Consider the following 16992-nt stretch of genomic DNA (forward strand, 5'->3'; position numbering starts at 1 on the left):
ACGCCACTACCAGTCATTTTGGGTTTTGGCGTAAACGCTGTCTCTAACCCGAGCATGATTTTAAGCAAAGGTTTGTCGCTTGGGCGGAGGGCAAAGGTTTCCTCGGGAAAGGATGACGTGAGTGGAGCCGCCACCATTCTTGCCCCGCAGATGCTGGATTCCAACGGGAACCCGAAGTAAAAAAATAGCACCATTCCCTGTCTCTTTGAGGTCCTCAGTTGAAATCTGCGATTATCTAACCTCGCGCGGCTGAGAGGCGGAAAGAAGCTTGAAGGCGAATTGGGATAAAGCGGTAGCAAGAGTGCATAGAGTTATCAGCGATGGCACCTGCGTGTGCTTCGGCTTTGCTGAGACGGTGCAGGAAAGTAAGGGGCTGTAAAACTTGGGGCGAGATGCAAAGAGCTGCCGCCCTTGATGGCTCCGTGGCAGAGCGCGAGCTTAACACGCCGAAGGGTCGCGGTCGGTGCCTGGCACAGCCAGATGTTCTAATGACGGGCAGGGGTAGGCAACCTCGACTCTTTTTATGACTAGTAGACTTCGTGGCTGGCTCAGGAATTCTGGGAGTTGAAGTCCACGAGTCATAAAAGAGCCGAGGTTGCCTACCCCTGAACTAGGGGATTGGGGAGAAAAAAGTTGCTGGTCCAGGTTTTGAAAGCCTGTTTTGCCTTTGCGGAGACAAATTCTGAGATGTATTCTCTAAGCCAGATATTTTTGGCTTGGGGTGTTGTGTGAAGCAAACGTTGTGGTTTGCAACACAGAATTAATTGCCTAGAGCAGGGGTAGGCAACCTCGGCTCTTTTATGACTCATGGACTTCAACTCCCAGAATTCCTGAGCCAGCTATGCTGACTCAGGAATTCTGGGAGTTGAAGTCTGAGTCATAAAAGAGCCGAGGTTGCCTACCCCTGGCCCTAGGCACTAGACTAGCAATCCATGAACCTTAATAAGGAACAAAAACTATTATTTATTGGACCGAGTACGTAAACTGATGAGAATCCAAACGGGGCATGTTTAGAATATAGTTCCCTTACTCTGTGTTTGCTCCAAGACATGGCCGCGTTTGGTTGCTGTCCACAGCTTTATGTTCCCAGATTGCAGTGTTCAGGGGATACAGCATTAAAGCATTGTCACCTTTTAAAATTAAGAAAGTATTGATGTTGTATGTAATGAAGGGGTACGGATACGGTTAGGGTTGTTCAACGAGAAACTACAAGGATAATAATAAGGTGAAAGGAATAACAGAATTTTTGTACGGCTGTGCTAATTTTCATAGAGATCCAGTTGCTGAAATTTCTCCTTGTGCACCTATTAAAGATTCAGAAGTATTTTTAATTTGGTTGATGCGGCCCTGAAATTAGAGTAAATTCTCTCCAATGCTCTTTTCACAGTGAGGAAGGAATCTGTCATAGGCAAGCTTTAAGCATATGCTACATTGTCAAATGCATGCAGTATATTATATTCTTTTTCATTTTTCATTAATTGCAAAAGTGAACCCTTACAGTATTGCACTTAAGAATGAGCCCTATTGCATGCAGACCTATTTCTGAGTAAAGAGGCTCAAGTTTTTGTAATAAATCTCACTTTAAAAATAAAGTTGTGTTTACATTTTATAGCATGCACATTAAATATACCTTGTGTTTATCCAGTTCACTGAGGAATTCTAATATATTTTCATAGACCTAAGCAAGATAAGCGAATTGAGAATGAGGTAAAAGGCTTAAGAGAAAATATTTAGTCATTGTAAGTTAAGATACTTTTAGCACTCCTAATGCTTACGAACAATTCCCGAAGTTACAAATATTGCAGCACCACGGCAGTCCTTCGCCCTTACGAGCGACCTCAGTGGTTCTGCAACATTCACCCTGGTTATTCCCTCCCTCCCCACCTCTGCTCTGGGCCTCCCTAGGCACCAGGCCTTCAATACTCACCCTGCAAAAATCGATATCCTTTGTTTTCTTGCGTTTGCAGAGAATGGAGGCCTAAAGAAACGCAAGATTACACAAGATCAGTGGGGCAAGATCTCACACTACTGATCTTGTGTGATCTCATGGTACTTTAGGCCTCTGTTGTCTGCAACAGAGAACGGAACTTAAGCTGGGGAGGCTGGATCGGGGCTCCGGAGGCCTTTTCCAGGCCGCTGCTGCCCGGATTTGATGCCGGAGAATGCTTCCGCGCCCCCCCCAGTGGTCCAATCTGGGCTCCGGTGGCTTTTTCCAGGCCCAATCTGGTTATTGGATATCTTAGTGGGTCAGGAAGGCCTTGGGGGCCTGTTCCAGCACTAGGCCCTGCAGAGCCTTCCCCACCCTGAGATACCTCATGTTCGCTTAATGAGCTACTTGCGTTTTAGTGAGCAAGGGAGTGATCTCGAGATTCACTCTACGAGTTTTTGAGTGGAATGGGCAGGCTCTATTATACTTGTAACTTGAGGACTACCTGTTTACTGCCCATATTTTTAAGGTTTACATATATAATCTGTAACACAGACATGTGGAACAAATTAGAAGTTCAGATTTTATATGAAATGTGATTATTTGCTGAATCTAATATTAACTAAGTATTTTCTTTTTTTTAAATCTTAAAATATTTTTGCCCATAGCCCGGATGGAATATGCCGCTCTGCATAAATCATTGGATGACTCATTCTTGTCTCTCTAAATCTTTCAAATCGGAAGCTTTGCCACATATAGTCAAAGAAGGATTAACTTGTGCTCCACTTCAGACATTTACAGAAGAAGAGTTAATGATTAAAGAATCAGGTAATGTGTCCAGTGTAATTGAACAGATTCAAATTCTTTCAGCAAAATCCTCTATAAATTTGGCAGGATTTCCACTAGTGGTTTACTACTTCTATAATTGCTCAACTTTTTTTGTGCTGATACAACAGTAACAAGATCAGATTTTGCAAAACCTCAGTGATAGAAGATTGATTTTAAAAGATGATATAAGTACCTAATAAAGAAATACCCCAAAGCCAGTATTTATAATAGTTTGTAAATGGGTTAATTTGTGAAATGTTTTCTCCTACCTGGGTATTGTGCAAATAGTAGTCTGTGCAAATCTGAAGGACAGAACACTGACTGTTTATGCTAAAGATATGCTAATAATATGAGTGCAACAAATTCAGTTCTTCCAGCACTGTCCTTCACAAGCATGGGTGTCGAACTCACCGCATCACCTGAAGTGTTGCAATGTATTGTAACTTTTTTTGCATTGCTGGAGCTGGGGTGGGTGCGTCCTCTGTATGATGTAACTGGCCCATGGGCTGGCAGTTTGACACCCCTGATCTGGAGACTACCTTAAATGCCAATATATTGTTGTTTGTATCCCTCAGCTTGGAGATTTGTGCAATGTATTGGCAGTCAGTCAGTCTGCTGTTTATATATATATATATTCACTAAAGCTTGATTCCTTCATATCCTTTTTTCTTTTCTTTAGTAAAAAAATTTGCTCAAGATCAAGTTGTTCCATTAGTAAAAAAAATGGATGCCGATGCAAAAATGGATGATTTTTTATTTCAAGGACTATTTGAAAAAGGGGTTTGTACATTATTTTTTATCCTTAAAAATGACTTAAGCTTCTTTTTCAACTTTAACTACAATGTGAACATGCTAGGTTTTATACAGTATAAACTGTATGTGCAGTATATTGGTTGTTAGCTATAATAATATGGTATGTTAGAATATTATAATCTAAAAATGAATTATGATCATTGCTGAGTGAACATTGGGACAGAATGCTGTTTTTCATTTTTTCTGTAGGTGTTAGTCTTTATCTTCTACTTAAAGGAGAGACAATTTACCAAATTGCTTCAGTGGAAATAGATTGGGGAAGATACATGTGTTGTATGCAACAAGCATTTTGATTATTATTTAATAAGAATAAAGATCTCACAGCAATCAACAAGAGTGGTTTATGTATCACTGATTTCAAGGCCTGCTGCCTAATATTTATTTTATTTTTTATTTTATTTTAATCCCATTTATATCCCGCCCTTCTCCGAAGACTCAGGGCGGCTTACAATTTAAGCACAAACCAATGTGCTTAGCAATAGCCTTCATTCTATGTACATGCCTGCTTATTAGGGCTTTTGCCCCCCCCCAAGCGGCATTATTACAAAGTCAGCTTATTGCCCCCAACAATCTGGGTCCTCATTTTACCTACCTCGGAAGGATGGAAGGATGAGTCAACCTTGAGCCTGGTGGGATGCGAACCTGCACTAATTGCAGGCAGCTGGTGTTACTTAAGGAGGCATTAGCCCACTGCTCCACCAAGGCTCCATTGACTTACTAGATTTAATTACAAATAATTATACAACTAATTGTGGAATTATTTAGAAATTCAATTGGATGTCAGTGGCTCTTGTTTTGACTAGAAGTTTTGATATTGGGGTATAAATCTTGACTTGTACACTTTTCTTCTCCATAACAAAAACTTATCCTGTTTTTCTTAGTTAATGGGTATTGAGCTTGAAGCAGAATATGGAGGAACCGGATCTTCTTTCTTTTCTACCATTCTGGTTGTTGAGGAGTTAGCCAAAGTTGACCCATCGGTATCACTTGCGTGTGAACTCCAGAATACTTTCACTAATAAAATGTTTACAATATATGGCACAGAAGAACAAAAGAGAATCTATTTGCCCAGGTTGGCAAAAGACATGGTAGGTAAAGTACATTCATGAGTAAGTTAAAACATAAATTTATAAAGTTTGCAGTAGTGCCATTTACTATTACTTGTAGGTGAGTAATATTACTCTTAATATGAAATTAAGATCCCAATCAACATGCAAGTTACACTGAAACACTGTGATGTTCAAGTTAACATTAGCATACTCCCAATTGGAATTGTACAGGCAGTCCTTGACTTATGACCACAATTAGAACCAGAATTTCTGTTGCTAAGCAAGGCGGTTAAGTAAGTCGCAGCCAGTTTTACAACTTTTTTTTGCCATGGTTGTTAAACTCCTGCAGTGAAGTGAATCCAGTTTGCCTCATTGATTTTGTTTGTGGGAAGCCAGCTGGAAAGGTTACCCCAAATATACTGCAACCATCATAAATACTTGCAGGTTGCCAGCTGTCTGAATTTTGATCATATGATGTGCTATGTTCGTAAGTGTCCATTGTAAATCACTTTTTTCAGTGTTATTGTAACTTCGAATGGCCGGTAAATGAATGGTTGAAAGTCGAGGACTACCTACTCTACATAGAGTTGCTATTGATTTAATAATAATAATAAGTTGGAAGGGACCTTGGAGGTCATCTTTGTGTTTTAAAACATAATCTCTTATTTAGATCTTTCACTGTCTTGGATACTTGCAAATTTTGGAGTTCAAAATTATAGTGTATTTCACTGACTAGAAAACCAAGGACAGTCTAGAGGTTTTTGACAGAAGCTATAAAGTGTGAAATGTTACTTTTAAATTTTACATTTTATTAAATTATTAAATATTTCATTTTTTTATTTATCACATTTATATAGCCGTCCATCTCATGAAGATGACTCTGAATGGCATACAATAAAAACACCATAAAAAAACCAAACATTAATAAATAAATATTTAAAAATATTAGGAGGGAGCATCTTTACACACATTTAAATTAATAGCTTTGACCTGATCAAATATGCAGTAAATATATATATGTGTGAAATAGAAAAGGTGGCATGGTTAATTACATTTAAATAGCATATCCTTCAAAACTATTGTAAAGAGGGAGCTTTTCAAATGTTTTTCTTGACTGACTACCTGCCTTTAACATTATATCAATGGCTAATTGTGCCAATACAATAGTAACCAAGCCTTTGCCTCTGTATTTTATAAGTTGTCTTGACCTCTTTCAAGGCAAATACCATAAAAGGAAAGATTTCTCTGATTACTTTGCCAAACCTAGACTTTCAGTGTCCATGGAATTAGCTGACAACTGAATTCTGCGTTAAATGGTAGATGGGCGCCATCTGCATTTCTGAATCAGGAGCTGGCAGTGATGCTTTCTCTATGAGGACTCGGGCTGAAAAGCAAGGGGATTACTACATCATCAATGGATCAAAGATGTGGATTAGCTTTGCAGAACAAGCAGGACTGTTTTTGGTGATGGCAAATACAAACCCTTCAGCAGTAAGTAGTTAAAATCACTGTAATGTGATTGTACATGTATTGCTACACTAAGGTGAAAAATATAGGATAATGCCAACGTTTCATCTTGCTTTTTCCAGTTGCCATTTTCACATAAATCTTCAGCTTATCTTCATCTGCTTGGAAACTTCAACAGACATAGGGGCAGAAATCGTGGTCTTTGCCTCTTTTCCAGGGTTCCCCCCCACCTTAATCTGAGTAGACCTGCTCGTTCAGACCAATGGTAAACAGGAAAGCCTACTATGCTTGAAGAATAAGGTGTTGGTACTTTGTGACCACACTGAAGATTGAAGTTTTGACCACTTGCAGGTGGCCTAAAGGATTATTCAAGAAGGGACTGTCTTTGAAGGCAGAGTTGACCCAATTGCAATGCAAACAATAAATAGCCTCCTTTTCTTTGCTTTGCTTCAATGTTTTCAAGCTATCTTGGTCTCAAACAGTTCGCTTCTAATCAGAGGCTGATAATCTCTTCACCTATCCAGGAGAACGTTGCAGATCTTATGCTGTAAAGCAGGGGTATCAAACTCGTCACGTGATGTGTTGCGACCAATCGTGACTTTTTTGCCATTGCCGGCAATGGGGTGGGCACTGTTTTGCTATGATTCATTGGCTCGCGGGCCGGCAGTTTGACATCCCTGCTGTAAAGTGACAAACGCACATTTTTAATGCAGCTGAAGTTTCATAAAAATGCCAAACCTGATGAGAGATAACTCCTTGAATCTCATTTAATGAAACAAAATCTTATGTAGTTTCCTTGCCTGAAATCACCCATGAGCAATTTACACTGAAGTCTCACAAAATATTGTAGTTTTTTATTCATTTGAGCTTTGTACGTATATCTGTACAGATGATCCAGAAGTGGTGTGGAATGGTACGGGCATTGTGTGGCCAACCCAAACACTATTTATTATATTAACCACAGTGCTTTTGCTTAGAGAATCCACGTGAGTCTTGATATAAAATACAATGCTATGGTAGGAACTGCAGGTGGATCACCACTGTGGGAAAAAGTAATCCCCAATTATAGATGCTCAAAGAATGATCCCCTTTTTTGAATAGAACTTTGAGTATGAATTATTTTGCAGGGGTTGGAATATATTTATCTGGCATATACTCGCCACATAGTTCATGTATTATTGTATCTACCTTTTTTTCCCAGGGCTATAAAGGAATTACATGTTTCATAGTAGACCGTAATACAGATGGCCTGCATGTAGGAAAGAAAGAAGATAAACTGGGAATCAGAGCAACATCTACATGTCCTGTGACATTTGAAAATGTGAAGGTAGAATAAAACTTGTAAAGCAGTGTTCTGAGTTTGTAATTCTATGAAGTAAGTCAGTAGGCTAAAGTTATAGGAGCCCATGAATTTGGAAAGAGAATGATGTATTTCAGGTTTGCATTTTTTTTATAGATGGGTGATAGCCTTAAATATTAAATATATTATCAGTTGGAAGGTACATGGCCATAATTTATAATTAACCAAGCTTAAAGCCAATTTCTGAATATCAAAAATTGCACCATCTTGATTTTCTGCTTTGTTTTTTATTTATTTCTAAAATTTGGATGTCGCCGTTTAAAACTAGATTTTATCAGTTTTTGAATGCCGTATCATAATAATGGCCTTTTGATTTTTAGAAACAACAAAAAAGGAGTCAATACTGATTATGTTTTGTTTTGTTTTTATTTTGTTTTTGTAGGTTCCTGAAAGCAATATAATGGGACAAGTTGGTCAGGGCTATAAGTATGCTATTGGAATGCTGAATGTAGGAAGAATTGGCATAGCTGCGCAGGTGAGTAAACTGGAAAATAGTTGCCCTCAATGGGCAAATCACAATAAAAGAGGAACTTTAACTCCTGAGTTCCCCTTTGATTTTGAAAATAATTGCCCTTGCAATAGTAAGCTGAAAAAGAAGCTCAGTAGTAACACGCAGAGAGTTTAGATCAGGGGTGTCAAACTCAATTTCATTGAGGGCCGCATCAGCATTGTGGTTGCCCTCAGGGGGCCGGGTGAGTATGGCCAGGGTGGGCATGGCCTACTGCGTGGGCGTGGCTAGAGTGCATATGGCCTACTGGGTGGGCGCGGCCAGCTCTACATCGTTCGTATCAAGGGTGCCTATGGGGGCCTGGGCAGGAGTGGGACAGATCTGAGGGTTTCTGGCAGAAGGAGGGTCTCTGGGCCAGGGCCAAGGCAGCGGGGGCCGTTCCCTCACTGTTTCCAGGATGGCTTCGCGGGCCACATGAAACCACTTTGAGGGCCAGATCTGGGCCCCGGGCCTTGTGTTTGACATGTCTGGTTTAGATGCACGAGAGAGTCAGTTAAGTAGGAATGACAACAATAAGTATGGAGACAATCCTGACAGTTGATTAAAAAGAAATGCATCCTTAGGGATAAAAGTGTCGTCCATACACAATAGAACAAAGAATAATTTTATGCATGCTCAAAAACCTGACTTTGGATTTTTGCCTTTTTGAACTACAGGCAACTGTCACATTCTACAATCTACCTTTGAAAATGCCATCTGTTTCAGAAATCGCTTAGTATGAAAAAAGGAACTTTTAATTTTTAATGTAATTTTATTGAAAGTTTTAGAAACGAGAAAAACGAGTTCAGACTAAAATAGAATAAGAAGGGGAAATGGGGAAAAAAGAAAAAGCCAAGGTAGAAAAAGAAAAGAAAAAGTATATGAAAATTAGAAAAGAAATAAAATGATATAAAGATGTGACTTCTGATCTTCTTTATGGTGGTCACAAATACAATTGTACATTTACCTCTTTCCATAAAGTTATGTCGTGACTCTGTTCTTCGTATATACTATATAATCATCAAAAGAGAAGGGAACTATTTTTCAATCAAATGAAATCCTAGCTTCTTTGGGGGCATGGAATTAGCTGCATAAATTGTTGAATCACAGCTGCTGTCTAATCTTAATATTAAATATTACAGTTACTCTTTGTATGGATGATAAATGATTATAAGAGATCCATCAAAATTACATTGATAGAATAGTTATTCTGCTAAGACAATCCTAGAAATTCCAGTATGTATCTGTAGCTGCTCTGAATAGTCCATTTGAAGTCTCTTAATTTTTTCCTGGATTTAATTCTTGTGAAAGACAGTTTATCATTCTTGCGCTACATTTGGGTTCCTTGTGAAGTCCCATAGTTGGCAGATTAGAGGTCTTTTGTTGTGCAGAAGGACTTTATTTCAAAAATACTAATCCAAACCTTTGGAGTAAAGCAGATAACTCTGTAATCTATTCTTTGCTGCCATACTTTTCTTACTCCTCAGTAATTCTTTTTTAACGGAAGACATTTTATGGCTTCCAGATGTTTCTGGATTACAGTTTCTTTGTTTCATGGCCCTGGGTCATATTAGCTGACTATGTTAGGACAGCATGCCAGCCCTATTTTAGAATGAACAAATCTAGGATTAAAGTTACCAGGCCTTCTGGAACCGCTGTTTAGTTATAAACCTATTTCAATAGTTTCTATGAAATTAAGTCGCTATGTGTGAAGTAAGGTGCTTTGCAATAATTTTAATGTTTGTTTATCTGCACACAGATGCTGGGATTAGCACAGGGGTGTTTTGATCATACTATCCCATACACAAAGGAAAGAACCCAGTTTGGAAAAAGCATTTTTGATTTTCAGGTATTGATTGATGTGTTCTGTGAAAGAGATATAAACATAAAATATAAATAATTATGACTGGTAGAGGCAAACATTATAAACCATACTGTAATGTTACTATTCTACAGCAGCTAGTGCTAAGTATTTACCACAAAGTAAAATATTGCTAGTCCATGTACGATATGCCATACGCTAAATAAATAATAACCACAAAGTATTAAATTGAACAACATATCTAAAATGTGACTACCGTTCCAGATGAAAATTCTTTACCTTTTATTATTTCATATATCATGACAAAATTGTTACAGAATTCATCAGCATTGTCAATACAGATAGCAATTGTAATACATATTATATATAGTACTGTATGTAACACATTTTGATGAATGACGGTGACAACAGTGATTTCCCCTTCTTTGTCTAGTTTTTAATTCAATTTTGGCCATTCTAGCCACTGACCTTTACACACTCACTCATAACTAAGCACTTTCAAGCGCAATTAGATTTATAACTGAGTAAAGGATTGCTTAAGAATTGCAAAGATGCTACCATAAGATTGAGAACTCCATGTATAGTTGATGGTCATGAAAGGAGATTTAATTTTTCCTGAAGCTAATGTTTCAATATAAGTTTTATTTCTAAGGGACTGCAACATCAGATTGCTCAAGTGGCCATTCAAATTGAAGCTGCAAGATTGCTGGTCTATAATGCTGCCCGATTTGCAGAAACTGGGAAACCATTTATAAAACAAGCAAGCATGGCTAAATATTATGCAGCAGAGGTAAGCTCTCTATTTTTTTTCTGTTTCAATTTTAAGCAGAAATGAAGGGGAATTGTTGTTTCTTTCAGGTCTTAACTCTCTTTGTTTTGGCCAGCTATGTAGAGGAGAAAAATGACACCTTAAATATATTTTATAGGATTATTTTAAAAAGAAAGAATAAATTAATTCCTACTTTAAAAGACAGAAATTATATTATAAATTTCAATTGTCTGTGTGTTTATTTGCAAACTAGATAGGACTTATATGCTGCTCTGGTCCCAAATGACTTTTGAGTAGAGTTTTGGTTTTTGGAGATATTTTTGCTTCCTTGGACCACTCCCTGCCAAGGTTTTTTTGGAAGTGGTTTGCATTGCTTCCTTCTTAGGGCTGAAAGAAAGTGACTAGCTCAAGATCACCCCACTAGCTTTGTGTAAAAGGCAAGATTAGAACTCAAAACCTAATTTTTAGCTTGATGACTTAGCTATTACACCAAACTGGCTTTCAATGGCTAATAGACCCTCTTAAAGTAAGAAATTAAATACAAACAAATTAGAGTGTGGTATCACTGCAAATTTTATCTTATTGAAGACTGTAAATTGAATCATATACAGATTTGTTATCTCTGAAATAAAATTCAAGTGCAGGTTGCCATGAGCTTAAACGTTTGGTTTAAGCATCCCCATTTATTTTTTTTGTCATATGAATATCAAAGTTCTTTGTCAGATTCTTCCCAGGTTGTATGGCAAATTATATTTCATAATAAACTGCTATGATCAAAAGAATTGTAGTTTCCCAGCCAAAATCCATAAGCTTTAGAGCTCTTTAATTAGCATCATTAGCTGAACATGGCATTATTTGATTAATGTTTTGTATTTTTGTAATATATTTATTAGAGGGGTGGTTAATAGTAGAAACCAAAGAGTTCATAAACCCTCACAACAGTCTTACTGTATATCTTAAAGGTTGCAACTCTAACAACAAGTAAATGTATTGAGTGGATGGGTGGAGTTGGCTTTACGAAAGATTATCCGGTTGAAAAATTTTACAGGGACTGCAAGATTGGTAAGTTATATATGATGCATTTCTATGTTGCATTATATTGAATGCAGAATTTAATTATTGTAAAGCTGTTAAGCATCAATTTTCAGAGTTTTCTGATATATATTCAGTGGCAAATTCTTCATTTATCTGAAAAGAAGAATTTTTCTTCTCTTTTTCCTTAGTAATTTTCCTTTAAAATGGAATGGTTGGCTTAGATGAGTTGAAAATATCGTAACGAAAGCTGATACATTTCTTCTATCTAATTTTCTTAGAGGAAGAGTAGTTAAAGTTCACAGTAATTTTCCTTTGTGGACATGTTTATGTGTATATATTATTCATTAGTTTAGTTATTAGATTTTTATCCTACCTTTATTACTTTATAAATAACTCGATGTGGTGAACATACCAAATATTCTTATTACATCCATTTTAGCCTTTTCATTCATCTCACTTCCCTGAATATCCTCATCAGTTCTGTGTATAAATTTACACCACCTTCATTCAGTTCAATTTTTATTTTTTATTTTTTTTTAATTTTAATTCCATTTATATCCCGCCCTTCTCCGAAGACTCAGGGCGGCTTACAAGCTTACAAGCTTAGCATGAAACAATTACATCCTTTCTCTTAATTTCACACACAATGTATTTGTTTTTCTTCCTTTCATTTAATTAATTAATTAATTCATATCCTTGTTAAATAAGCCATGATGGTTTTGTTCACACATAATGCCTTAAATCATGGCTTATGGCTGAGCTGATACATGATCAAGCAAAATAAAATAAATCATGTTACACTGTAGAACAATATATAAATCCAATCATTGTTTCATCAGTAAACGACTTAGTGATTCATATATCCCTCACTCCACTGAACTGTCATTTATACAGGTTGTCATTGAAATAAATATAACAATTTCATCCATATCAATCTAATAGCCTGTGAGCGTAACGTTGAGAGATTGGAGGAGGAGCTGCAGACTAGACAAACAGCATGTAGAAGATTTCTCAGAACCAGGAGGGAACATGGAAAATCAGAAACTACTCCCTAGTTTTTCAGGGAGTAAAAAGAACACAGAGGAGAAATATTTTCAGTCTTGCAAAATTATGTTAATGTAAGCTTATAATAAAGATAAAAGCTTTTACTCGTGGTTGAGCTTCGTGCCTGGACTATACAAAGGACTAGCAGCAGTTGATCGCCTCCCTTACGTCTACCTTGTGATAAAGTTTTATGTATCTACTGAAAGGCTAACAAACTGCAGGTTGCAAACATTCCTGTTAAAATACGTTATAGAATGTTTAGCTCGACCTTGATTACATATTGAATCTTTACAGGAGGGTGTTTGCTGAAAGTGCTTTAATCAGTTTTTGTATGACTCCTTGATTCATTTTTTCCCCTGATGGTTTTTTTCAGGTACCATATACGAAGGAACTTCAAATATCCAGTTAAACACTATTGCAAAATGCATCGCCCAAGAGTATTGAAATTCCAGGAATTGAATGACTTGTTGCCAACCTGATTACTTCTCAGAAAATTAAATATGGTTTCACTTGCTTGTGGGTTGCAGATTGCGGGTTTTAGAACAAGGAACCAAATTACAGTAATTTTTAATCATTGGGCAACTTTCTTACAAGAGTACAATGTAAATGGCGGGACTATTTGGAATCAGTAATACACCATAAGTATTCTTACTTGTTTTTCCAATTACTGTGAAATAAGAGATTATGCACTTCCACACTTCCTTTTAAACAAACAAACAATCTCATCTGCCTTTGTATTAGTCCAGTGGTTCTCACCTTTTCTTCACCATGGATACCCCTTTAAATATCTTTTGTGACCATGGCCATGGACCTCCACCCCCCAAACTTAACTTAAGATTTAAATCATAACATTTCTTTAAGCCTTCGCGGACTCCCTTTGACGACATCGAGGCCTCTCAGGTCCGCAGACCACAGGTTGAGAACCACTGTATTAGCCTGTCAGATATTTAGGAGGTCTTTTTAATTCTGTTTATCAAAGTGATAAGCCTGAGCATATTCAAGAATGTTCCACTACTCTGCAACACTTGCATGTTAGTGCTAATAGTAACAAATCAGTCCTTGAAAAGATTATCTCACTACTTAGAAAATGACAAAGTAAATACTAAAGAGCCATGGTGGTGCAATGGTTAGAATGCAATATTGCAGGCTAATTCTGTTGACTGCCGGCTGCCAGCAGTTTGGCGGTTTGATTCTCACCGGCTTAAGGTTGACTCAGCCTTCCATCCTTCTGAGGTCGGTAAAATGAGGACCCAGATTGTTGGAGACAATAGGCTGACTGTTTAAACCGCTTAGAGCCCTGTGAAGCAGTATATAAATCTACGTGCTGGTGCTAGCTACTCAGTGACTGGGTAACTGGGGAGATGAAGCAGATTTTTATCCTTTGCTGTTCAGTTAGTGATACTGTATGTATGTATGTATGTATGCACGCATATATATTTGTTAGTAGTATGGTAGATTTCCTAACAGGAATCCTGTTACCATTGTTTGAAGTGTCCAGTGTTTAATGACAAGATGAAGGTCATTCAGAAGCAGCAGTTTTATCGCTTTGTTCCAGGTTTCTTAATCCCACCCAGTAGAACCAATATTATAGGGTTTGCGGTGTTTTTTTTTTCCTAGGAGCTTCAGAGTTCTAAATTTTCTCCATCAGGGTCATAGTTGAGGACAGGGAACGTTTTGGTTCTTATATACAGTATACGAAAGCCTGCCAATTTTATCCTGTTTCTCCTTTCCTTATGTCAGAGATCTTTCTATGAAGGCAGGGAGTGGAGGTACTACTTTCAATTCAGAACTCTCTCTTAAATCTCAAAGCGGGATTCCCAGTCTTTACTACAGTCCAGCCCTTTTATCCCTATGTAACACTCTGTGTTTGATCCTCAGCATTCTGTATAAATTAAACATAAGTACCAGTATTCCCAATTAACAGAACTTTAGTTTCTGAAGAATTCTATTTATTTTGACATATGAACTGTTGCAATGTGTTCTAGAATAATGTGTTAGAACAGAGGCCCCCAACCTTTGGGGCACCAGGGACTGGTTCCATGGAGAGGTTTTTTTTCTACGGACCAGAGGGGGCGTGGTTTTGCATGCTTCCTGCATCCTGTGGATGGCGCTTTGCTTGTTTGCGCGGACCGGTTTCTGGCATGCTGAGGCCCAGTGCCGGTTCATGACCAGGGGTTGGGGACCCCTGTGTTAGAAGGCATAAATGATATATAAAGACAACAAGAACTTGTGTTTTACGTTGAACAGTCTGTGGAAACGTTGGCTTCTTGAAAGTGCAGATAAGAAAAGATCCAAGTCCTAGTTAAATCAGTGAGCTTGCCTTAGCTGTCATCACAATCTTTGCCTTTATTGGATTATAGAATGTATTCTACCTCATTGGGAGGAATTGTGGCAACAGACTTATCAGATGAAAGTGCCTGCTTTACTTAGTGCCATATTTGAAATATAGATGTGTCTTACATATGTAAATCACCTATGTATGAAGCCTTACTAGTACCCGTGTTTCCCCAAAAGTAAGACCTACCTCGAAAATAAGCCCTAGCTTGATTTTTTGGGGGGGGGTTGGCCTAATATAAGCCCTACCCCAAAAATAAGCCCTAATTTTGGGGTGAGGCACACACCTAAAAATCAAGCTGGGGTGGGGGTGTGGAGCTGCCCCATGTGCCCTGTACCCACTTACCTTGCAGCCAGGCTGGTCTACTTCTTCTGTGGCATCCCAAGGCCTGCATTTCCAGAAGGACACTGCAGCCGAGAACCGAGCTATGGATTCAATCCATAGCTCGGTTATGCAGGGGGTCTGCAAGATTGAATCCATAGCTCGGTTCTCAGCTGCAGTAGCCTTCCGGAAAGGCCTTTGACTGCAAAATGCAGGCTGGAGCTCCATTCTTAGCTGCAGAATGAAGCTGCTCCTTCGGTCGCAGAAGGAGTGGGCCGGCTGGGCGGGGCTGTTGGTGCCAGAGGTGAGTGGAAAAGATACCCTCCCCCCCCAAAAATAAGATCTGGTGCCTCTTTTGGAGGCAAAAAATAATAAGATCAGGTCTCATTTTCGGGGAAACATGGTAAGTAAGACTGATCCCTTGAAAAGGGGATTATTCATCGCATTTGCACAGAGGAACAATGAAGACAAAAAGGACATGAGAAAAGAAGGAACCGTAGAACATTGGGCAATATACTGACATTGTAAACTGTCCAGAGATAGCTATAAAGCACTATGGGGCTGTATTTAACCTCTAAGTGCTATTGCTATTGCCGTTCCAACATTCCTAAAAGCTTATTGGCCCAAGCCTCTTCGAGAAGGGAGTGAAAATGAGAGATGATTTGCTAGGAAGAAGTGGTGCACTATGGTCAGACAGTATAGTCATGTATCTTGAGGTCCCACAGTTCTAAGGATAAGAATGCAAAGTCTTCAGAACAAATGCAGGCCTATTGGTTATATCTTTTAAATGTCAAGTGCTACACCGCTTTGTCTCATTTTTAAATTGTCTTCGGGGATGAGTAACATCCTACTCTTGACTGGGAAAGATACATACATACATGTACTGATAGTACACACAAGTTTGAGCAACTCTAGGCTGTGTGGGAGAGTAGCTGAAGGTGGTTGGCAATTGAAAAGTTATTAACAAAATTTCTTGCCGTACCCAGTTTGTACTGCTGACAGGCAATCTCCTCTAGCCTAGACAGCTAACTAAACCCAACATATTAACTTTGTATTTGAAATGGTTTTGTATCAAGCATTCCTTGCTTGGATAAATATTATCCTGTTTTCTTTGGGCTACATGTAATGAACTGTATTCATTTTTTTCCAACTTAGAGGTACATCTTGCAAACAGAACATCTAATACGGGCATATGTTTGTATTGCTTGTATTGGTGATGCAAACTTGATTCTTCGAAATGTATTTTGTAATTTTCACACTGATTGTAAGCTTAATCTGCAAAATAATGCTGTGAGTCTGAAAAGGTAATTAAATGCAAAAGTTAAGTAAATGAGTAATGAAATCATATAAGGCATGTGGTCTCTCACACACAAGGATCACAAACAGCACAAAGTGTTTGAGTTTCATGCTTCTTTACCTTCTTCCTATAGCAGGGGTAGGCAACCTTGGCTCTTTTATGACTCGTGGAATTCAACTTCCAGAATTCCTGAGTCAGCAATGCTGAGGAGAAATGGAGAGGTTTCCATACTCAGCCATGCTGGCTCATGAATTCTGGGAGTTGAAGTCCAAGAGTCATAAAAGAGCCAAGATTGCTTACCCCTCGTAGACCTCATTTGCCTCTTCTATTCTTCTTACCAGCTATTCATAAGAAATCAAATACATGTCAGATGTCTCATCTAGTTTATTGTATCCTGAAACAGCTGACACACAACTAGCCATAGAGAAAGTGACATTG

At 38.2% G+C, this 16992-nt stretch overlaps 1 protein-coding gene across 1 annotated transcript; it reads left to right on the top strand.

Annotated features, from left to right (window-relative positions):
- The first annotated feature begins 182 nt into the window (after positions 1-182).
- ACADSB (acyl-CoA dehydrogenase short/branched chain) lies at positions 183-16587 on the top strand. The gene is made up of 11 exons (XM_083364610.1): positions 183-365; positions 2596-2755; positions 3435-3535; positions 4450-4656; positions 5938-6108; positions 7286-7411; positions 7827-7919; positions 9691-9780; positions 10406-10543; positions 11485-11584; positions 12975-16587. Exons 1-11 carry the CDS (start codon positions 321-323, stop codon positions 13043-13045), a joined length of 1302 nt encoding a protein of 433 aa, XP_083220736.1. The 5' UTR covers positions 183-320; the 3' UTR covers positions 13046-16587.
- Positions 16588-16992: the final 405 nt, after the last annotated feature.

Source organism: Vipera ursinii (assembly GCF_947247035.1).
Source record: "Vipera ursinii genome assembly, chromosome: 5".
Taxonomy (NCBI): Eukaryota; Metazoa; Chordata; class Lepidosauria; order Squamata; family Viperidae; genus Vipera; species Vipera ursinii.